Source organism: Loxodonta africana, chromosome 7, assembly GCF_030014295.1.
Source record: "Loxodonta africana isolate mLoxAfr1 chromosome 7, mLoxAfr1.hap2, whole genome shotgun sequence".
In the NCBI taxonomy this organism is placed as follows: domain Eukaryota; kingdom Metazoa; phylum Chordata; class Mammalia; order Proboscidea; family Elephantidae; genus Loxodonta; species Loxodonta africana.
This window is the reverse complement of record NC_087348.1, coordinates 83,897,060-83,922,648: the sequence shown is the minus strand read 5'-3', so window position 1 is coordinate 83,922,648 and position 25,589 is coordinate 83,897,060. Positions and strand designations below refer to the sequence as shown.

General features: G+C 38.9%; 1 protein-coding gene and 1 pseudogene across 1 annotated transcript; one reads left to right on the top strand and one right to left on the bottom strand.

The window, feature by feature from the left end:
- Positions 1–352: 352 nt before the first annotated feature.
- On the bottom strand, positions 353–1,389 carry LOC100676095 (olfactory receptor 52E1-like; annotated as a pseudogene).
- Positions 1,390–24,339: 22,950 nt separating this feature from the next.
- On the top strand, positions 24,340–25,589 carry LOC100661954 (olfactory receptor 51L1-like). The gene has a single exon (XM_003421456.3). It carries the CDS (start codon positions 24,657–24,659, stop codon positions 25,587–25,589), a length of 933 nt encoding a protein of 310 aa, XP_003421504.2. The 5' UTR covers positions 24,340–24,656.

Below are 25,589 nucleotides of genomic sequence, written 5' to 3'. Positions count from 1 at the left end.
TTATAGCAGCACTAGATAACTAAGATACTTGGTTACAGTTTCAACTACCGTGACTGTGGAATTTGATATGTTTAGTCATAATGAAAGCAGAAAAATGTTTTGGTTTCCATCCAGGCAGGGGATTTTTATTATTTCCAAGCAATGAGAAAATATAAAACACTTTTATTCATGTATTTGGTATGGGCTTGACTTCCCAGTTCTGGGTTTGAGAAAGAGGCTTCACAGTCCAACGATTTGCCATTGACAGGCCTCCTCCAAGACGGTCTGAGATGTTTGCCTCCCATTTTGAACATAGAGAATCAGTGACATTGTTTTATTAAATTTGAATCTTTATGAATACAAGAGAAATATTTTATTTCTTAGAAAACATTTTCAGCACCCGTTCTCTAATCTGTTTAGTTCTGACACCAAAAATTACAGGATTGAGAGCAGGTGGAATGAACACATAGAAATTAGCAAGAAGGATGTGAATATAATATGGTATATTCTGTCCAAACCTATAGGCCATGAATGAAAAAAATGCAGGTGTGTAGAAAGCAAACATGACACACACCAGAGAGCCGCAGGTGCTGAGTGCTTTAAGCTGGTCATCTTAGGATGGGAGTGGAAAGACAGCACAAAGGATCTGGACATATGACAATTGCTATGATGTCAAACACCAGGATAGAAATGGCATATAAGCCATAGATGATGTTGACCTTGATGCTGGCACAGGACAGGCGGGCTATGCCCATGTGCTCACAGTAAATATGAGGGATAATTTGGAGTCCTCACAATGGTAACCATAAGATGAGTAGAAGAAAAGGTATGGCAAAAGACAAAGGTCTTAGTAGGATTACCAATGCAATGATGAACACCACCTTGTTTGTCAGCACCAGTGTGTAGCGAAGAGGGTTACAGATGGCTACATAGTGATCATATGCCGTGGCCACAAGCGCAGCTGACTCCATGGCAGTGCATAGGTGGATGAAGAACATCTGGATGAGACAGCCCTCAAAGGAGATATCTCTCAGCTTGTGCCAGGAGATGCTAAGAACCTTGGGAATAGGGGATGTGGATAGTCCCAGATCAATAGACGCCAAAATGGCCAAGAAGTAGAACATGGGCTGACGGAGGCTACTCTCAGTCTGAATCACAAAACTTATGCAGATATTCCCAAGGACAGCCATCAGGTACACAGCACAGAAAGGGAAACCATTCCAGATATTTATATTTTCCAGCCCAGGGATCCCCAGAAGGAGGAAAGAATAGGCATGAAATAGAGTGGTATTGAGTGGAGCCATCCTTCTGGGATCTTTTTTATAGCTAAATATACCATAGACCAAGTGTATCTCATTGATTGAGAGGTCTCAGGCTCATTTAGTGCATAAAAAGAAAAAGGGAGAAGGAAATCACTGAAACTTCTTTCATATTCTACCCATATAAAATTTAATTGTGTTTTAGAGAACTGAAAGTACACACAATGGTAAAACGTAGTCACATGATTTCAATGTACCTCATCAGATTCATTAAATGAAATATAACGTGTTAACAAACATTGATCATCTAGCACATATGTGACACTTTCTGGGCTGAAATTGATTGTAAGAAATGACTTAGAGTAAATTCCTTACTTAATAGAACTTAAAGTTCAGTGATTGAAATAGTTATACAAATCAGTGATTTAAACTCAAGCCATTTTCTAAGATAAAGTCATTCCTTGGCTACTTTAGGTACAAAAAATATACTCCTGAAAATATTTGATTTTTCTTGTACAGAAAATTACTTATGATTACATTCTTCATGGGCAAAGAACTTGGAAAACAGTGTAAACAAGATGGCAGTCAGTATGAATTCTCCATGTACCCCTATCTAAGCTGAATGAAACTAGAAATGCAGCAAGCCAGAACTTGCTGAAACAATTTTGGTTTTGTGCAGGCCCCCCAGTGTTTAAGCCCCCTATACAAGAAATTTACTCTGCCTTACTCTTTTATTAAGGAAGCCACAGTGAGCTTCATCCCAGGATTACCCTCTTACTCCAGCTCTGCTTATAATGGAATGTTCCCTTCCTTTTCTATTTCTGCCTTGATGATAGGGAAATAGAAACTTGTCATTTTAAAGTGTCCTTCTGCTGTTGACTGTAAGGAAAGAAACAGAAAGTTACACATTAGCACACACAAATGTTAACATCCAAGTTTATAAAACATCACAAAATTGTCAGATAAAGTTTGTGAATTTATACAGGCCACTCCTTGACACTCAATCTATCCTATCTCTTACTACACTTAGTAGTCTCCATGATCTATCACTTTAATAATTATAAACATACGTCAATAAAGAGCACTTGATAGATAGATAGATAGATGATAGATAGATGATGATAGATAGATAGATAGATAGATAGATAGATAGATAGATAGATAGATAGATAGATAGATAGATAGATAGATAGATAGATAGATAGATAGAAAGTTAGAAAGATACATAGGTAGGTAGGTAGACAGACATACTGGTAGGCAGATAGACAGATGGGCAGATAGACGATAGATATTATTAAGACACCAAACAGAGATTCCAACACTTCGATGTGCTCAGTAGAAATATGAATTAGCAACTTTAGGAGAATTACCAACAGGGAAGGAAATCTAGTCCACACAATTAATTGCCTGTCTTCTTAGTACCATAAGAGAACTGAAAGGATTTTCAAGAAGCTTTCAGAAGGTGCTGAGGTGAGGTCGTTACTGTTATTAGTCAAAGGCAAACAAAAAGCTAGGTTGAGAGAATAGAAGAGAAGCTCTTCAGAAAGGGGTAAGAACTATGAAGAAAATATCCTTGATGAAAGTAGAGATGTCTATACACAAGGAATGGTATTTGAATTGAGGGCATTTGGGAGGAGGGATGAGGTAGAATCCTATAACTGGATTTCTTCTCTTTGACTTTCTGTCGGCTAATTACAGATATTAAAAATGAAGAAAAAAACTAATTGCAGTTGAGTCAACTCTGACATGTGACAACCCCATTGTGTCAGAATAGAACTGTGCTCCATAGGGTATTCAGTGACTGACTTTTCATAAGTAAATTGCCAGCCTTTCCTTCCAAGTAACCTCTGGGTAACTTGAACCTTTCAGTTAGCAGATGAATGTGGTAGCCATTTGCACCATCCAGGGACTCCTTAGTGTGTGTGAAATGACACAGTATTTAGAAACAGACACTGGGAATTGAGACCAAGTTATGTTGATCATTGTCCAGGTGATCTTGGCTAAACTATTTCCCTTCCCTAATTCTAAAGTTCCTCTCCTACGAAAAGAGACTAAAATGTCTATATTGCATGATTGTTGCAAGGTATATTTTTATCCCTGGCCCAAGATGGATTATTAGACAGTGTAATTTTTTAGTTGTAGCAACTGGTTGACCTATTGCTTAGAGAACATGATAAAATAAAGAGATGTAGTGAACTTGGTTCTGCCATACCTTGCTGTATAATCCTTAAAATAGAGGGTTACACACTATAAATATGGAGCCTCCCTTTATCTGCATATAAAACTTTTGATAGTGTGTATTATAAGGAGTTTATAACAAGGTACAGATGAAAGGATCATCCTTAGGCATTTTCACAGACTTTGTCATGCACCTTTGGGTACTGCAAAATTCCAAAAGAATTAGGGGTACCTTTTCATTGAGGGAACATTACAAAAGGTTTAGCCATATTTTATTAGGCTCTAATGATTCAGGGATACTTCCTGAATGGTTAAAGGTAAATTCTGCCTTTGAGGTATGTTCTGCCTCCACGTCAAACATAGGCTCAGGCTAGGGACGATTTATCCACTCTTCAAATCATGTTCAAAAGATTGTTGCATTGAAAGAGAGATAGTGTTAGAAGGACAGAAAATGTGAAGCAACAGAGCCTTAACAAACGCGTGAACAGACACTATCCAAGTCAACGAAAAGCTCTAGAACCCACAGAAAAAGGCAAAGACATCACAAGATAATATTAGCAGCACACAGAGGTTTTCTGTTTTAACTGTATAAGAATGAAGACAGGCAGCAGTAGCTGCTCAAGTGTATACAAGAGACTATGGCAGAAATTCACAGTCAATTCTGTTGTCCCAACCCTTCAGTCAGAAGTCTCCCCCCTCCTCCTCTCCTATCACCTACACTCTTTTCCTTGTGCTCAGCTGGCTACAGATAGAATCCATGCTCCTAAAACCTTACTAGCAGGCAGGCCTAGAGGTTAATAAATCTTCCAGAGCATTCTTCTGAACTTCATTTGCATATGCAGGAGGTTTTTTTCTACTGTTGCCACATCCTCCACAGTGAAAAGCATGTCTTGGAACTCCCTGGAGATAGTTGGGGGTGCCAAAACTCTGATTTCTGAATGAACTCCTTTTCCAGTGAAATTGAATATCACCAGTTATAGACAGTCCATGTCCTTACTCTGAACTCATACTCCAAAATTTAGAAGAATACTCCTTGGATTGGCAAATTTCCAAAGGAAAAACAATTTTTTATCTTACAGGAGATTTGAACAATTTTCCATCAAGTTTCCTGGGATTGGATTGAAGTTCCTTATCATGAACATGTGTGGTGGGGGTGGGGTGGGGGCATGTACAGGCTCCCGTAATAAATACCTGTAGTAAATTTGTTTTTTTAGCATTGTATAACTATCATATTAACTCAATATTTTGCATAATTGCAGTGTTCAAACTTAAATAAATGAATTATGATTTTATCATAATGACTTAATATTTAACATAATTTCACTATCAAAATGTTGCAGTCTGGGAAACCGTATGGGGCAGTTCCACTCATCCTACAGGGTCACTATGTGTTGGAGTCAACCTGATGGGACTCAAAAACAACAAAAGCAAAGTGAAGAAATGCATTCCAATTTTGCATCACACTGAAATCTGTCATTTCATTGGATTGGGAGTTTCCTGTCAGTAATGGAAACCAAAGATGAAAAGTTAGAGGGCAGAGACTAATAGTTTGGTCATCGCTTTTCCACTGTCTACTTATATTAAAACAAATGTACAAAGTGCCTTATTTGTCTCAACTTTGGGTTTGTCTAATGAATTTTAGTTGTTTTTATTCCTAACATCTTACTGGGTTGTTATTTCACTTTAAGGATAATGAAACAGAAACAGAGAAGGGAAGAGGTGGACACAGAACACTGTAGAGCCAGGTTTTCAGGTTTCTGTTTTAGAAGGCTTTTCCATGAGCAGTAGAGACTGGTTTTAGACATTCAGAATATAAATCAGTTTCATGACTCATTCACTAATGTATTCAGTGAATACAAACCGACGACCATTTACTGTGTATAACGCATTGTTTTAGGCGCTGTTCATATAGTAGTAACATACAACAGACCAAATGTCTGTTTTGTCTGTTGTTTGTAAGAGAAGGACAAGAAGCAGAATAAATAAGGTAAATACACAGTATATTAAAGGACAATAAGGAGAGGGTAATGGTGAGATTCCTTAATTCTAACCTACGTTGTCAGGGAAGCTGTATCTAAGAATGTGACATTTAAGTAAAGGTCTGAAGGAAAGGAAGGAATATTTGGAATCTGAGGGAAGGGCATTCCAGCCAAAGGAAAGAGCAAATGTAAACAGCCTAAAGCTGAACTGCGTGGTGTGGTTATAGGAAATTCAAGTTTCACAAAATCAGAGTTTCAAAAATGTGGACAAAATTGGGAACCCTTAGACTTTCACAAGCTCACCTTTCAGAGGGTCAGGATCCAACAGGACAAGCCCCAAAAGAGATCTTCATATCGTGGCTTGCAATCAGGCCAGTCCATGGATGCTGATTCAGTTCAGGAGCCATATTTAAAGAAACTCAACTGCATATGTAAATATATATACATATGTATGTACAGGGTCGCTATGAGTCAGAATCGACTCGACGACACTGGTTTTTTTTTTATGTATATATATGTATGCACACGGAGCCCTGGTGGCACAGTGGTTACGGAATTTGTCTACTAACCAAAATGTCAGCTGTTCTAATCCACCATCTGTTCCTTGGAAACCCTATGGGGGCAGTTCTCTCTCACAGGGTCACTATGAGTCAAAATTGACTCAGTGGAAATGGTTTTGGTTTGGTCTTTGGTATGTATAAATAGAAATATAAAAATAGAAATAGAAATTATCCCTCAGTTTGTCCTACCGTGGGGGCTCATGTGTTTCTGTGATGCTCAAGCTATGCCACCAGTTTTCAAATATCGGCAGGGTCACTCATGGCGTATAGGGTTCAGCTGAGCCTCCAGACTAAGATGATTAGGAAGAAGGACCCAGCAGTCTACTGCTGAAAAGATTTAGCCAGTGAAAATGTTATGAATAGCAGGGGAACATTGTTTGATATAATGCCCAAAGATGGGCCCCTCAGGTTTGAAGGCACTCAAAAGATGACTGGGGAAGAGCTGACTCCTCAAAGTAGAGTCAATCTTAATAACATAGATGAAGTCGAGCTTTCCAGACCTTCATTTGCTATAGGCACCACTCAGAGTGAGAAGACACAGCTGCAAACATCCATTAATAATCAGAACTTGGAATGCAAGCAGTATAAACCTAGGAAAATTGGAAGTCATCAAAAATGAATATCATAAACATTGACATCCTAGGCATAAGTGAGCTGAAATGGACTGGTATTGGTCATTTTGAATGCAATAATTCTATGTTCTACTATGCAACTTGAAGAAGAATGGCATTGCATTCATTGTCAAAAAGAACATTTCAAGATATATCCTGAAGTACAATGCTGTCGGTGATAGGATAATATCCATACGCCTACAAGGAAGACCAGTTAACACGACTATTATTTGAATTTACACACCAACCACTGAGGCCAAAGATGAAGAAACTGAAGATTTTTACTGACATCTGCAGTCTGAAATTGATCAAACATGCAATCAGGATGAGTTGGTAATTACTGGAGATTGGAATGTGAAAGCTGGAAACAAAGAAGAAGGGGTGGTAGTTGGAAAATATGGCCTTAGTGATAGAAATGTTACCTGAGATAGCATGATAGAATTTTGCAAGACCAACGACTTCATGATTGCAAATACTTTTTTTCACCAACATAAATGGTGACTATACATGTTAAAAAAAAAAAAAAAATTTTTTTTTTTATACATGTTGACTCACCAGATGGAATGGACAGGAATCAAATTGACTACATCTGTGGGAAGAGATGATGGAAAAGCTCAATATCATCAGTTAGAACAAGGCCAGGTGCTGATGGTGGAACAGACCATCAATTAAAATTACTCACATGCAAATTCAAGTTGAAACTGAAGAAAATTAGCACAAGTCTACAACCTTGAGTATATCCCACCTGAATTTAGAGACATCTCAAGAATAGATTTGAGGCATTGAACACTAATGACCGAAGACCAGACAAGTTGTGGAATGACATCAAGGATATCATACATGAAGAAAGCAAGAAGTGATTAAAAAGACAGGAAAAAAAGAAAAGACCAAAATGGATGTCAGAAGAGACTCTGTAACTTGCTTTTAAACTTCGAGTAGCTAAAGTGAAAGGAAGGAATGATGAAGTGAAAGTTGAACAGAAGAGTTCAAAGGGCAGCTCGAGAAGAAAAAGTGAAGTATTATAACGACATGTGCAAAGACCTAGAGATGGAAAATCAAAAAAGAACAACATGTTTTGCATTTCTAAAGTTGAAAGAACTGAAGAAAAAACTCAAGTCTTGAGTTGCAATATTGAAGGATTCTATGGGGAAAATATTAAACAACTCCAGAAGCATCAAAAGAACATGGAAGGAATACACAGAGTCACTATACCAAAAATAATTGCCAGACTTTCAACCATTTCAGGAAGTACCATATGAGTAGGAACCAATGGTACCGAAAGAAGTCCAAACTGCACTGAAGGCATTAGTGAAAAACAAGGCTCCAGGGATTGAAGGAATATCAATTGAGATGTTTTAACAAATGGATGCAGTGTTGGAGGTGCTCACTCATCTATGCCAAAAAATTTGGAAGGCAGCTACCTGGCAAACTGACTAGAAGAGATCTATATTCATGCCTAGTCCAAGGAAAGGTGATGCCACCAACTGCAGAAACTATCAAACAATATCATTAATATCACACGTGAGTAAAATTTTGCTGACGATCATTCAAAAATGGCTATAGCAGTATATCTACAGGGAACAGCCAGAAATTCAGGCCAGATTCAGAAGAGGACGTGGAACCAGGGACATCATTGCTGATGTCAGATGGATCTTCACTGAAAGCAGACACTACCAGAAAGATGTCTACCTATGTTTTATTGACTATGCAAAGGCATTTGACTGTGTGGATCATAACAAATTATGGATAACATTGAGAAGAACAGGAATTACAGAACACTTAACCACACCCATGAAGAACCTGCACATAGATCAAGAGGCAGTTGTTCGAACAGAACAAGGGGATACTGTGTGGTTTAAAGTCAGGAAAGGTGTGGGTCAGAGTTGTATCCTTTCATCATACCTATTGAATCTGTATGTTGAGCAAATAATTGGAGAAGCTGGACTACATGAAGAAGAACAGGGCAACAGGGTTGGAGGAAGACTCATTAACAACCTGTGATATGCAGATGACACAACCTTGCTTGCTGAAAGTAAAGAGGACTTGAAGCACTTACTGATGAAGATCAAAGACCACAACCTTCAGTATGGATTGCACCTAAACATAAAGAAAACAAAAATCCTCATAACTGGACCAATAAGGAACATCATGATAAACAGGGAAACGATTAAAGTTGTGAAAGATTTCATTTTACTTGGATCCACAATCAACACCCATGGAAGCAGCAGTGAAGAAATCAAAAGAAATATTTCATTGAGCAAATCAGCTACAAAAGACCTCTTCAAAGTGCTGAAAAGCAAAGATGTCACCTTGAAGACTAATCTGTGCCTGACCCAAGGATTGTGTTTTAAATTGCCTCCTATGTGGTGAAAGTAGGACAATGAATAAAGAAGACAGAAGAAGAATTGATTCCTTTAAATTGTGATAGTGGTAAAGAATATTGAATATACCATGGACTGCCAAAAGAACTGCCAAAAGAATGAACAAATCTGTCTTGGAAGAAGTGCAACCAGAATGATCCTTAGAAGCAAGAATAGTGAGAATAAGTATCACATACTTTGCACATATTGTCAGGAGGGATTAGTCCCTGGAGAAGGAAATCATGCTTAATAAAGTAGGGAGTCAGGGAAAAAGAGGAAGATCCTCAAGGAGATGGACTGACACAGTGGCTATAACAATGTGCTTAAGCACAACGATTGTGAAGATGGCACAGGACCGGGCAGTGTTTCATTCGGTTGTACATAGGATCGCTATGAGTTGGAATCAACTTGATGGCACCTAACGGCAACAACGTATGTATAATTTTTTTTTTCCCCATTGAGATCCTGGGTTTGTGCAAACAGTTTGCGCTCATCTACCATCCTGAAGATTGGCAGTTTGAATGCATCCAGCAGCACTGTGAAAGGAAGGCCTGGAGATCTGCTTCAGTCAAGCTTACAGCCATGAAAATTCTGTGAAGCATAGCTCTACTCTGTGACACATGGGATCAGTATGAGTAGCAATCATACAATGTAAATGGGTTGTCCTTTTTTAAGCTTTCTTTTTTTTTTAGCAAAATATGGCAACAGAAGAAACATATGCATTGTCAGCTTATGGATAGTTACGGCAATTTTTAAAATCAATTTTGCTTCATAAAAATATTTGTATGGATGGCAGGGCTAAGATGGCGGACTAGGTGGATGCTACCGCGGATCCCTCTTGCAACAAAGACTCGGAAAAACAAGTGAATCGATCACATACATAACAATCTACGCACTCTGAACAACAAACACAGATTTAGAGACGGAGAATGAACAAATACGGGAAGACAGCGATTGTTTTCAGAGCCAGGAGCCAGCATATCAGTCAGGTGACCTTCGGAGCCCGATTTGGGGCAGAGCCCAGGGGGGCAGATGGCACAGACAAGGGGCCCAGCCCTAGCCCCTGAACTAATCCCGGGAGGAAGCCCAGCCGGTTGGCGCAGGCGGCATGGCGGCGCAGCCGGTGGGAGAAGTCCCCGGGAGGCAGTGACTGGTCTTGGAGTGGGGAGAGCAGTGTCCCAGCAGGGGAGCCGTCCCGCCAGGATTTTGGCGGGGAGCGGTCTGGCGCGAGCGTGGGGACCAGCTATATTCCCCTGAATTGACCCGGGGGGGGCCCTGCCGTTCGTGTGGGCAGCGCCCAGCTGGTTCACGCAAGTGGCGCGGCGCGCCGGAGGGAGAAGTCCCCGGGAGGCAGTGACAGGTCTTGGAGTGGGGAGAGCAGCGTCCCAGCTGGGGAGCCATCCTGCCGCGATTTTGGCGGGCACGGGTGGGGAGTGGGCACGGGGTGCAGCTCCATCTGCCTGAATTGACCCCGGGGCGGTCCCAACCGGTTCGCGCGGGCCCAGCCGGTTGGTGCAGGCGGCGTGGTGTCGCAGCCAGTGGAAGAAGTCCCCGGGAGGCAGTGGCTGGTCTTGGAGAGGGGAGAGCGGCGTCCCAGCCGGGACACGCAGTCGCAGCTCAGGCCCGGGGAGCTGCTCCGCTCTCCTGAGCTGACCCCGGGGAGGGGGAGCCCACCCGGTTCTCGGGAGCGGCACGCGACGAACATAAAGTTAAACATTATGAAAATGAGGATCTCACAATCTACTAAGAAAAACATCTCAGCACAAAAAAGCATGTGGAAAAATGAAATGGCCAACAACACACATGAAAAGGCATGAAAATGACAGCACTAAAAACTTATTTATCTATAATTACGCTGAATGTAAATGGACTAAATGCACCAGTAAAGAGACAGAGAGTCACAGACTGGATAAAGAAACACGATCCATCTATATGCTGCCTACAAGAGACACACCTTAGACTTAGAGACACAAACAAACTAAAACTCAAAGGATGGAAAAAAAATATATCAAGCAAACAATAAGCAAAAAAGAAGAGGAGTAGCAATATTAATTTCTGACAAAATAGACTTTAGACTTAAATCCACCACAAAGGATAAAGAAGAACACTATATAATGATAAAAGGGACAATTGATCAGGAAGACATAACCATATTAAATACATATGCACCCAATGACAGGGCTGCAAGATACATAAATCAAATTTTAACAGAATTGAAAAGTGAGATAGACACCTCCACATTTATAGTAGGAGACTTCAACACACCACATTCGGAGAAGGACAGGACATCCAGTAAGAAGCTCAATAGAGACACGGAAGACCTACTTACAACAATCAACCAACTTGACCTCATCGACTTACACAGAACTCTCCACCCAACTGCTGCAAAATATACTTTCTTTTCTAGTGCACATGGAACATTCTCTAGAATAGACCACATATTAGGTCATAAAACAAACCTTTGCAGAGTCCAAAACATCGAAATATTACAAAGCATCTTCTCAGACCACAAGGCAATAAAAACTAGAAATCAATTACAGAAAAACTGGGGAAAAGAAATCAAATACTTGGAAAATGAACAATACCCTCCTGAAAAAAGACTGGGTTATAGAAGACATCAAGGAGGGAATAAGGAAATTCTTAGAAAGCAACGAGAATGAAAATACTTCCTATCAAAACCTCTGGGACACAGCAAAAGCAGTGCTCAGAGGCCAATTTATATCGATAAATGCACACTTACAAAAAGAAGAAAGAGCCAAAATCAGAGAACTGTCCCGACAACTTGAATAAATAGAAAGTGAGCAACAAAAGAACCCATCAGGCACCAGAAGAAAACAAATAATAAAAATTAGAGCTGAACTAAATGAATTAGAGAACAGAAAAACAATTGAAAGAATTAACAAAGTCAAAAGCTGGTTCTTTGAAAAAATTAACAAAATTGATAAACCATTGGCCAGACTGACTAAAGAAATACAGGAAAGGAAACAAATAACCCGAATAAGAAACGAGAAGGACCACATCACAACAGAACCAAATGAAATTAAAAGAATCATTTCAGATTACTACAAAAAATTGTACTCTAACAAATTTGAAAACCTAGAAGAAATGGATAAATTCTTGGAAAAACACTACCTACCTAACCTAACACATTCAGAAGTAGAACAACTAAATAGACCCATAACAAAAAAAGAGATTGAAACGGTAATCAAAAAACTTCCAACAAAAAAAAAGTCCTGGCCCGGACGGCTTCACTGCAGAGTTCTACCAAACCTTCAGAGAAGACTTAACACCACTAATACTGAAGGTATTTCAAAGCATAGAAAAAGACGGAATACTACCCAACTCATTCTATGAAGCTACCATCTCCCTGATACCAAAACCAGGTAAAGACATTACAAAAAAAGGAAATTATAGACCTATATCCCTCATGAACATAGATGCAAAAATCCTCAACAAAATTCTAGCCAATAGAATCCAACAACATATCAAAAAAATAATTCACCCTGATCAAGTGGGATTTATACCAGGTATGCAAGGCTGGTTTAATATCAGAAAAACCATTAATGTAATCCATCCCATAAATAAAACAAAAGATAAAAACCACATGATCTTATCAATAGATGCAGAAAAGGCATTTGACAAAGTCCAACACCCATTTATGATAAAAACTCTTACCAAAATAGGAATTGAAGGAAAATTCCTCAACATAATAAAGGGCATCTATGCAAAGCCAACAGCCAATATCACTCTAAATGGAGAGAACCTGAAAGCATTTCCCTTGACAACGGGAAGCAGACAAGGATGCCCTTTATCACCGCTCTTATTCAACATCGTACTTGAAGTCCTAGCCAGGGCAATTAGGCTAGACAAAGAAATAAAGGGTATCCGGATTGGCAAGGAGGAAGTACAGCTATCACTATTTGCAGATGACATGATCGTATACACGGAAAACCCTAAGGAATCCTCCAGAAAACTACTGAAACTAATAAAAGAGTTTGGCAGAGTCTCAGGTTATAAAATAAACATACAAAAATCACTTGGATTCCTCTACATCAACAAAAAGAACACCGAAGAGGAAATAATCAAATCAATACCATTCACAGTAGCCCCCAAGAAGATAAGATACTGAGGAATAAATCTTACCAAGGATGTAAAAGACCTATACAAAGAAAACTACAAAGCTCTACTACAAGAAATTCAAAAGGACATAGTTAAGTGGAAAAACATACCCTGCTCATGGATAGGAAGACTTAACATAGTAAAAATGTCTATTCTACCAAAAGCCATCTATACATATAACCCACTTCTGATCCAAATTCCAATGTCATATTTTAAGGTGATAGAGAAACAAATCACCAATTTCATATGGAAGGGAAAAAACCCCCGGATAAGCAAAGTATTACTGAAAAAGAAGAAGAAAGTGGGAGGCCTCACTCTACCTGATTTCAGAACCTATTATACAGCCACAGTAGTCAAAACAGCCTTGTACTGGTAAAACAACAGGCACGTAGACCAATGGAACAGAATTGAGAATCCAGATATAAATCCATCCATGTATGAGCAGCTGATATTTGACAAAGGACCAGTGTCAGTTAAATGGGGAAAAGATAGTCTTTTTAACAAATGGTGCTGGCATAACTAGATATCCATTTGCAAAAAAATGAAACAGGACCCATACCTCACACCATGCACAAAAGCTAACTCCAAGTGGATCAAAGACCTAAACATAAAGACTAAAACGATAAAGATCATGGAAGAAAAAATAGGGACAACCCTAGAAGCCCTAATACAGGGCATAAACAGAATACAAAACATTACCAAAAATGATGAAGAGAAACCCGATAACTGGGAGCTCCTAAAAATCATACACCTATGCTCATCTAAAGACTTTACCAAAAGAGTAAAGAGACCACCTACGGACTGGGAAAGAATTTTCAGCTATGACATCTCAGACCAGCACCTGATCTCTAAAATCTACATGATTCTGTCAAAACTCAACCACAAAAAGACAAACAACCCAATTAAAAAGTGGGCAAAGGATATGAACACACATTTCACTAAAGAAGATATTCAGGCAGCCAACAGATACATGAGAAAATGCTCCCGATCATTAGCCATTAGAGAAATGCAAATTAAAACTACGATGAGATTCCATCTCACACCAGCTAGACTGGCATTAATCCAAAAAACACAAAATAATAAATGTTGGAGAGGTTGCGGAGAGATTGGAACTCTCATACACTGCTGGTGGGAATGTAAAATGGTACAACCACTTTGGAAATCCATCTGGCGTTATCTTACACAGTTAGAAATAGAACTACCATACAACCCAGAAATCCCACTCCTCGGAATATACCCTAGAGATACAAGAGCCTTCACACAAACAGATATATGCACACCCATGTTTATTGCAGCTCTGTTTACAATAGCAAAAAGCTGGAAGCAACCAAGGTGTCCGTCAACGGAAGAATGGGTAAATAAATTGTGGTATATTCACACAATGGAATACTACGCGTCGATAAAGAACAGTGACGAATCTCTGAAACATTTCATAACATGGCGGAATCTGGAAGGCATTATGCTGAGAGAAATGAGTCAGAGGCAAAAGGACAAATATTGTATAAGACCGCTATTATAAGATCTTGAGAAATAGAAAAAACTGAGAAGAACACATACTTTTGTGGTTACGAAGAGGGGAGGGAGGAAGGGAGGGAGAGGGTTTTTTATTGCTCAATCAGTAGATAAGAACTGCTTTGGGTGAAGGGAAAGACAACACTCAATACAAGGAAGGTCAGCCCAATTGGACTGGACTAAAAGCAAAGAGGTTTCCGGGATAAAATGAATGCTTCAAAGGTCAGCGGAGCAGGGGCTGGGGTCTGGGGAACATGGTTTGAGGAGACTTCTAAGTCAATTGGCAAAATAATTCTATTATGAAAACATTCTGCATCCCACTTTGAAATGTGGCGTCTGGGGTCTTAAATGCTAACAAGCGGCCATCTAAGATGCATCAATTGGTCTCAACCCACCTGGAGCAAAGGAAAATGAAGAACACCAAGGTCACACGACAACTAAGAGCCCAAGAGACAGAAAGGACCACATGAACCAGAGACCTACATCATCCTGAGACCAGAAGAACTAGTTGGTGCCCGGCCACAATCGATGACTGCCCTGTCAGGGAGCACAACAGAGAACTCCTGAGGGAGCAGGAGATCAGTGGGATGCAGACCCCAAATTCTCATAAAAAGACCAAACTTAATGGTCTGACTGCGACTAGAGGAATCCCGGTGGCCATGCTCCCCAGACCTTCTGTTGGCACAGGACAGGAACCATCCCCGAAGACAACTCATCAGACATGAAAGGGACTGGTCAGCAGGTGGGAGAGAGATGCTGATGAAGAGTGAGCTAATTAAATCAGGTGGACACTTGAGAGTGTGTTGGCAACTCTGGTCTGGAGTGGGGATGGGGGGATAGAGAGAGAGGGAAGCTGGCAAAAATGGCACGAAAGGAGAGACTGAAAGGGCTGGCTCAATAGGGGGAGAGCAAGTGGGAGAAGGGAGTAAGATGTATGTAAACTTACATGTGACAGACTGATTGGATTTGTAAATGTTCACTTGAAGCTTAATAAAAGTTAATTAAAAAAATATATATTTGTATGTCTTTTCACTTTCTTCTCCCAAGCTATGATAACTAGGTATTTAAGGATTCCAAATGCACAAAGAGAGAAAATGAGTATTCAATTTTCTTCAAGTGCTTTAGAGACAAGCTGAGTGAGGAAGGAGTAACAAACATGTAAAAAAGAACAATCCTTTTGATGGCAGTTCACTAGCTGCATACGTTTAGAAAATCCATGTGCGGTGGGAAATCGTTTTTAGCGAGTGAGACAAACATTGCCTCAGTGCTCTCCCGGGCTAGTGCCACAGCGATATGATTCCGATCACTTTGTAGCTGATACGATTTTAACCAGCACCAGTTGCCTTCAAGCTGATTCTGAGTCATGGAAACCCCATGTGTGTCAGGATAGGAATGTGCTCCATAGGGTTTTCTGTGGCTGGTTTATGTGAAGTAGGTCTCCAGGACTCTCTTTTGAAATGTCTTTTGGTGGACTTGAACCTCTAATCATTTGGTTAGCAGCTTAGTTTGTTAAACTTTGCACCTTCCAGGGACTTTGACACTCCCAGGAAAATTTTAGATATTTTACTTTGACTTTGTGGTAGTTAATTATCTCTGTTACATTCACTTTGCTTCTTTAATTTTTTTTTTTTCTATTTAGTATACCAAGTACCCTATAAATTTGAAGTTTTATACATTTCCTTAATTTTGGAAAATTACAGTCATATTTTTAATATTTTCCTCCTTATAAAATTCTTAGTATGCTTTTTTGAAATTCTACTTTAACCCTCTAATTACCCAATTTTTTTTTCATTTTCTGCAATTTACTCTTTAGTGATAATTTCATACTTTATGATGTGTTTTGTGACAGCTGTTGATGTGTTTCTGCTTGAGAAAAACAAGTATTCTTTAATTTCATTTTTGGAGTTCCTGACTGTGCAATGGTTAAACACTTAGCTGCTAACTAAAAGGTTGGTGGAATGAATCCACCCAGAGGTGTCTCAGAAGAAAGGACTGTCAATCCTCTTCTGAAATATACATCTATGGAGCACTACTCTACTCTGACACATGGGATCGTATGAGTCAGAATTGATTCTACAGCAATGGGTTTAATGTTATTTTCAGAGAGATCAATTGTTTTCAAATATTCTATATTTGCACTTACATGTTTTTATGCTTAGTACACCTTGTTTTGGAGAAAATATGTTAATTCTTTTAAGTATCTTATTTTATCTTTTATTCTGCCAAATTTGATTTCAATATTTTGAAGTAATATTGTTGATTCACTCAAATTTTGAATTAAAATATTCTCCTCATAACTGTTACTCGAATCAGTATTTGATTAATATTCTAAGAACACTTCCAATTCTTGTTTATCCTTGCATCTAGGGAAGAACCCTGTTGAATCCTACCCCATACTCCGGGTACTTTCTAGGGCCTGCTCATTTTGGTGTACCCTGAACTCCATTTTTAGTATCCATAGACCCTTTATTATATTTAAAGATTTACTCAGTTGGAATTTGCCTACCCCTCATTGTATATCTAAACCAATCAGTCATCTGAGATAGATTTAGGGCTTCTTTGATCTTCTCCTCCTTGAGATTCCCTGAGATAGTCTCTGTTTCTGTGGAAATACCCTCTGCCTCAAACTGAGCAACATGTATTCCCTAGGCTCACAGGTCCCCTCAGACTTCCTGGGCTTCTACATAAACAAGACAAATAAAAAGCTTGTTTTATCACAGATATATGAGCTAGTAATCATCTAATCCCCTCAAGAAACACTAGTTCCATCTCGAGCTTTCTAGCCAAGAGGAAGAAAGCAAAGCAGTGAAAGTTAATGAAGTGACTGAGAAGCTCAAGTGGCCTACAGACCTGAGTAAGTCTGAGATGGGAAAGGAAGCCACGGGTAGAAAGGAAAAGAGGTATCTAATTCTTAAAAGGGAAGAAGGGTGGAGAAGTGAACCAAAGGCAAGAGAGATTGACTTTGGGTAGTTGGAGATAGCAGATTTTGGTAAGGAAGAAGAGTGAATTTTATAGGAAAAAAAATGTCTGATGTGATACAGTAATGAGATGTAGTTAGCTATTTCAGATAACTGGACAGGGAATATTTGAACAGGGTAGTGAGAAAAAGGCTTAGACTTTTGGACAAATAGAAAGAAAAACAGAATGCCTATAGTTTGGAAAACTAGGGGGCAATAATGCTTTGAGCTTTTATTCTAATAAAGCTGTCAGGGAGGCAACTAGGAAATTTAAGGTATATGAAGGTAATTAAGGTAGTCATTCTCATCTTCGAAAACTCATGTAGATATATGGGTTTTCAGAGAAGAGAGTGGCCAATACTTTCACATGCAGCTGAGAGTTTTAGTAGGATGAGGGCAGGGATGTTAGATTGGGTTTGGTGAGTAGAGATCATGAGTTAACTTAATTAAAATGGCATCAGCAGAAAGTAGGGAAGAAGCCAGATTAAGTGGAGAGGAAGTGGGAAAAGACAGATTATAAACTGTGTGATGTTCTCACAATCCCTCTCCACTTTTTTTTTTTTTTTTAGATAATTTCAATAGATCCATTGTCCTTGCGGGGTGATCTTTTTTATTCAACTATTTCAGATTTTTTCACTAGAAATATGTACATTCCAAATTCCAGGTTTTCTCCTCTCACCATAAGGAAGATCCACTTGCATCTCACTGTGTTATGAGGTCCAGGTTAAATACCTAATATGGAAGCTTTCTGCTATCTACTTCCTCTTCATTTGGGGCTCACTTCCTGTTGGCAGGAAAATCTAATCTGCTAATGCAATTGGATAACTGTCATAAGGTTATAGAACTGCCACTGAGAGGTAGATAAAGGAACGCAATACATCCGATCATCTTCTTTCTCCTGACAAATTCTTTCTGGGCCCTAACAGCTGCTTAAGGCAGCATTCTAGGTGCAGAGATTTTCACAACTCTCTTCACTTCACTGCCTTCTGTACCCAGTGATAGGCTTCCTTTTCAATACCTGTCTCCCTTTGTTTGTTTTCTTCTGGATCTGCATTTTTGGGAAACCACAAAGTAAAAGTGAGAAAACAGTGGCTCAAGTAAAAAATGTAGGTATTTGCAAGAGAGGACAAGAGAATGACTCAGAGAAGCCTGGCAAGTTATTCTGCAGTTGGCCAGGATGGGGCCATTTTAAAGATGACATCTCCTACCCCAATTCCCTGTACATGTTGGAGGGCCATCAGGGTGCAAAATTGAGACTAGTTTCTGACCACAGAATTAAAAAGATTCAGTGGAATATGCATACTCCTTAGAAGCAAGGCCATAGATAATAATCATAGTTTACATTTAGCTTTCTGATGGACATCTGTAAATCTCTGACTAATTGTCTAGAACATGGCCTCTCTGTTGATCTTGTATCAATATTATATAGTTCAGATATGGTAAATTTATACACAATTTTAAGAAGTCTAAAAGTACTTTTAGATATTAGAATATCATTATGGATTATGGGTAAAGTTTAAGAAATTCATAATAGATGCCCTGAACTATGTGCTGAAATATTTGTTTTGTTAGCTGCTGTCAAGTCAGCCCCCACCTTTTGGCAACCCCATAAGGGAATGAAACACTGCTCTGTCCCACAGCATCCCCATGATCCCTTGCAGATCTGACAGTTGTGATCCATATGGTTTTCATTTGCTGATTTTCAGAAGTACATTGCCAGGCCTTTCTCCCTTGAAGCATGTAGACATCTGTATTAAAAAAACTAACAACAACAACAAAAAAGCTGAATAAACTTTATGAAATATTACTGAGGCATGAGAGATAGGGGATGGGTTGTTAAATAATGGGGGCTTTAATAAATGACCTAAGAAACTATATGCCTCTTGTGTCAGGAAGAAAGAGTGGCAGTAAACAAATAGATTAGTAAAATAGTGATGTAGTTAAGTGACTGTGGAAACCAGTTTTGATGTTTGTCAGTTTTACATTGCTGTTTATCTTAGCTACCTGGTACTCCTGTAACACAAAAACTGCAAGTCTGTGGTTTTAAAGAGCAGAAATTTATTTTCTTAATGTTCTGGAGGCTAAAAGTGCAGATAAAGGTCTTGACCATATTGAGTCCACCTAATTGGTAAAACTGGGCATTCCTTGGTTCCGTGACCTGTAGATAATCCTCACAACCTCCCCTGTGTGTATTTGTGCCTCTGTGTCTAATCTGTTCTTTTAACCCCGTAAGTGATTAGGTTTTGGAAAACCTTACACTAATATTGCATTATTAACATCACAAAGAAAATACTATTTCCAAAGGGTGTTACATCCACAGGTATAAAGGCTAGGATTCCAATTAAGGCCATGATATTGTATCATCAGGGACGACATGTGGTGGTTATACGGCTGTAGCTTCAATAGCTGAGCAACCTGGTCACATGGCTGCAGCAACAGGATAGGTGAGGCAGTCACTGTTCTGGGAAATCTTCTCAATGAGCAGAGTTCTAAAATTGATAATTATTAGGTCTCTTATTATAGTTATGTGGCTGTTGTAGTTATCTAGTGCTGTGACAACAAAAATACCACAGATATTTGGCTTTAACAAACAGAAATGTATTTTCCCACAGTTTAGGAGACTAGAAGTCTCAATTCAGGGTACTGACTGTAGGTAAGGCTTTCTTTCTCTGTTGGCTTAGCAGAAAGGTCCTTGTCTCTTCAGATTATGTGTTCCTGGGTGGTGTTTCTACGGCTTGGCATCTCTCTCCCCTCATCTCTAATTCTTTAATCTTCTCCTTTAATATCTTGTAAGGGATTGAGTCAAAACACATCCTACAGTAATGCTGACTTATTAACGTAACAAAGACAACCCATTTTCAGATGGGATTATAATCACAGTCTTACCCATGTCATCGAGTTGATTCCAACTCTTAGAGACCCTATACATAAAAGCAGAACCCCATAGGGTTTCCAAGGAGTGGCTGGTGGATTCAAACTGCCGACCTTTTGGTTAGCAACCAAGCTTTTAACCACTGTGCAACCAGGCCTCAACCACAGTCCTAGAGGTCAGAATTTATAAGACATATTTTTGGATGATGCGATTCAATCGATATCATTCCATCCTTTGGCCCAATCATCAACCAATTTTTATTTCTCTGAGAAAGTCCTTGTTTTTCCTTTCCTTTTGAAGGATAATTTTACCAGACGCAATATTCTAGGTTGGTTGCTTTCTTTTTTTGCTTTAACACTCTGAATATTTATTTCCACTCTTTTATTTCTCAAGATTTCTAATTAAGTTTTCTGTAATTCATAAATCTCTTATTATAGTTATGTGGCTGTCATAGTTATCTAGTGCTGTGACAACAAAAATACCTGTATAGATAAAGTGCTTCCCTGGCTTTTTTTTCAAAATTGCTTCTTTGTCTCTGAATTTCTGCAGTTTGAATGCAGTATACCTGGATCTAAATTTTGTAGTATTTATCCTGCTTTCTATTCTCTGAGTTTCTAGGATCTGTAGTTTCGTGTCTGTTATAAATACTGGAAATTTTTCAGTCATAGTCACTTCAAATATTTCTTTTGTTCCTTTCTTTATTTGTTCTCATTCTGGTAATTCCCTTACCTGTATGTTACTACCTTTGTAATTGTCCCACAGGTCTTGAATATTGCTTTACCTTTTTTTTTTTTTTTTTCCTCAGTCTTTTCTCTCTTTAATTTATGGTTTGGTGAGTTTCTAAATATCTTTAAACTCAGTCATTATTTCCTCAGCCATGTTCAGTCTGCTAATGAGCCTATAAAAGGCACTCTTCATTGCTGTTCAGTTTTTTTTTTTTTTCATTTCTAGCATTTCCTTCTGATTCTTTCTTTGAGTTTCCATCTCTCTGCTTACATTACCTATCTTTTTTTGCATTAAAAAAAAAAAATCTCCTTGCCGTTGAGTCTATTCCCGTTCACAGCAACCCTATAGGACAGAGTAGAAATGCCTGATCAGATTTCCAAGGAGGGCCTGGTGGATTCAAACTGCTGATCTTTTGGGTAGCAGATGTAGCTCTTAACCACTAAGCCAACAGTGTTTCTTGCATATTGTCTACTTAATTCATTAGCACACTTAGCCTTACTACTCCTTACAGCACCCCTATTCATTAGATATTATTAGTTATTGTTAATCACCACAATATATATGCATAAACTTAGGCCTGAAAAGATTAAGTAAATTGCTCAAGGTCACACAACTACTGAACAAAAGAGAGTCTGTGCTTTTGTGTTCATGCAACAGTACAGCTAAGTAAGGAACCAACACCCTGTGTAGCAAAATTCAGGGATTCCATGCTTTGTCTTCTCCACCCAGTTAAAGTCCCAATCCTCCCAGTTTGTAGCATTTCTGGAGTAAGTCACTTTACTTCTCTAAGCTCTATTTCTCACCTACATAATAAGGGAAAACTAATTTTTTTTTTAACACATAAAGTTTTAGTAAATTTTAAAGGAACGTTCTTGTAAAGTGCTACACCTCCAAAGACATTTTAGCAGTAATTGTAAATTACTGCTTCACTGAGACGGGGTTAGAACCTTGTGAACAATGAAATTCTCCCTTACAATCAATTCTCCATAATGCACTTAGTATTACCTCTTAAAAATATGAATGTAACAATCCCATTGACCATAGCGAAACATACATGGACTTTCACACACATACACACTTAAAGTTAACACCCTAATATTTGTTTCATTATTTGAAAATTATGCAAATACTCCTTAAAGTTGCTTACTTCCCCAGCTTATTCCATGTTACTCTCCAAGTCAAGCCTTTCTTCACATGTGAGAACTCTTCTCCGAATATTTATAGATTCCAAATTGTGACAGCCTCTCTTTTGATGCATGGCCTTTATGCATACTTTTCTCCCTTTCCAGTGTACTCCTTTCCCACCACACGGCCCTGTGGGCATTTCCTACTTACCCTTGTATATTAGCTTAAATTGGATATTGGCTTAATATTACCTCCCAGGGAGCATTCCCTGACACACAATATATTTGCTCCCATTGCATTAATGAAATTTATAATAATTCGTTCCAGTTTATATTTCAAATAGAAAACACAGTGTCCACAGAAGGCTGCTTTGTAGGAACATTGTAATTTTATATATATATATATATATATTATATATATATATATATATATATATATACACATATATAGAAATCCATTGCCATCGAGTCATCTCTGACTCATAGCAACCCTGTAGGACAGAGTAGAACTGCCCCATAAGGTTCCCAAGGAGCACCTGGTTAATTTGAACTGCTGACCATTTCGTTAGCAGCCATAGCTCATAACCAGTACGCCACCAGAGTTTCCATATATACACATATATATGTATATATATCTGTTTACATCTATATATATTTGTTAAAAAAATAGATACAAAATTTTACTTAAAAATTCCCCATGGGAAAGTGCTTTAAAATGTCACTTATTTAATCCCACATTCTTTACATTTTTTTTTTTTTTAAAGGAGCTAAACTAAAATTCAGATAGCAGAGCAATTTAACCAAAATTACATAGCTAATGTCAGGGGTAGGGATGTTATATGGATTTCCTCAACCATTGTCTTGTTTTAGTCCCTGGGTGATGCGAATGGTTAACTTACACACAGCTGCTAACTGAAAGGTCAAAGGTTCTAATTCACCAAGAGGCTGTTTGGAAGAAAGACCTGGCAATATATTTCCTAAAAAATCAGCCATTGAAAATCCTGTGGAGCACAGTTCTACTCTGACACACATGGAGTGACTATTTTAATGCAACACATCCCTGCAATTGTGTATAGAGACAGATTCTTATTTAATTTAATCAGGGATAGAGGTTGCAGTCCTCTCTGCATGGATAGGGAAACTTCATGGATGGCGTTCATATCTTCCCTTTGTTTCTCCCACTTAATTTTCTTACTGCCTATGAATTACAGATAATACAAGCCAAGAATGTAGTTGTTGTTGTTGTTAGGTGCTGCCAAGTTGGTTCTGATTCATAGTGACTCTATGTACAATAGAACAAAATGCTGCCTGGACCTGTGTTATCCTCACAATTGTGGCTATATTTGAGCCCATAGTTGCAGCCACGGTGTCAATCCACCTTGTTGAGGGTCTTCCTCTTTTTCTCTGACCATCTAATTTACCAAGCATGATGTCCTCCTCCAGGCACTGGGCCTTCCTGAAAATATCTCCAAAGAATGTGAGATGAAGTCTCACCATCTTCGCTTCTAAAGAACACCCTGGCTGTACTTCTTCCGAGACAGATTTGTTCATTCTTCTGGGAGTGCATGGTGTGTTCAATATTCTTTGCCAACACCAGAATTCAGAGGAATCAATTCTTCTTCAATCTACCTTATCCATTGCCCAGTTTTCAGTTTTCATATGCATATGAAGCGATTGAAAATACCATGGCTTGGATCAGGCATACTTTAGTCTTCAAAATGAAATCTTTGCTTTTAAACACTTTAAAGAGATCTTTTACTACAGATTTATCCAATGCAATATGTAGTTTAATTTCTTGACTGCTGCCACCATGGGTGTTGCTTGGATAGGGATCCTTTATGGATGACATATATATGTTGCCTTTGTTTCTCTCACTCAATTTTCTTAATGCCTATGAAGACAAATAATATAAGCCAAGAATAAAGGAGCGTGTTTTTCTACTTCCTACCAATTCCTTCAGACTTTAATCTACCAAATTAGTATTAGGTTGTCCTCTCACAGCACATGTAATCATATTTCATATTGAAAACCATGTAGATATTTTATTTATACAGGATATTTCATGCCCTATTTAAATTAGTTGTATATGGGGAAATCAAACAGTTAATATGAGTTTTTATAAGATTTGTTGTATCAAAGTTTACTAGTGGTTCCAAGCTTCTCTTTGACTCTAGCTTTGAAAAGAAGGTGAACTGATTCTATGTAGTGTCTAGCATAAGCTCATGATATAGACTTATTCATTACAAAGGATAATGGTGATGATGTGTTAATCCAGACTCTATCACTTTAGGGAGAAGCAACTATTGACCTTTGTACTCCAAATTTTTCTTAGGAAGTGAAAATGGTGATGATACGCTAACCCTGACTCTCTTACTGTGGAGAAAAGTGACTACTGATCTTTGTATTATAAATTAGATATCATGATCCTTTTCAACAGCAGTACCTACAAACCCTTTCTTCTGACTGGTTTCCCTGGCCTGGAGGCCTCACATCCAGTGATCTCTATTTTGTTTTGTTCCCTGTACCTAATTGCCCTTCTGGGTAACTGTACAATTTTAGTGGTTATCCAGGTGGAAGAGTCACTTCATGCACCCATGTACCTTTTTCTCTCCATGCTGGCTGCTAGTGACCTGGGGCTCTGTGCTTCCACCCTACCTACTTTGCTCAAGCTTTTCTGGTTCAATGTCCCTGAAATAGAGTTTGATGCCTGCCTTACCCAGATGTTCTTCATCCACGTTTTCTCCCTAATGGAATCAGGCATCCTACTGGCCATGGCCTTTGACCGCTTTGTGGCCATCTCCAACCCACTCAGGTACACTACTATTTTGACTAAAGTCACCATCGTCAAGATAGGCGTGGGGCTTTTGATAAGGGCTGTGGCTGTCATCTTCCCAGGACCCTTTCTCCTTAAGAAACTGAAGTTTTGTAAGGCCAATGTGTTGTCCCACTCTTACTGTCTTCACCCTGATATAATCAAGCTTTCCTGTTCTGACCACCGCATCAATAGCATCTATGGCCTCATTATCATTCTCATCACCTTTGGACTGGACTCTTTGTTCATCCTCCTCTCTTATTTGAAGATCCTGATCACTGTGCTAGGCATTGCCTCCCGGGAAGAACAATTCAAGGCCCTCAACACTTGTGTCTCCCACATCTGTGCTGTGTTGCTGGTCTATGTTCCTATGCTGGGAGTGTCCATTATCCATCGCTTTGGGAAGCATGTTCCAGCTGTGGTGCACATTATCATGGGCTATGTGTACTTATTAGTCCCTCCTGTTCTCAACCCTGTCGTGTACTGCATTAAGACTCGGGAGATACGTACCCGTATTCTGGGAAATCTACTAAAAATATAG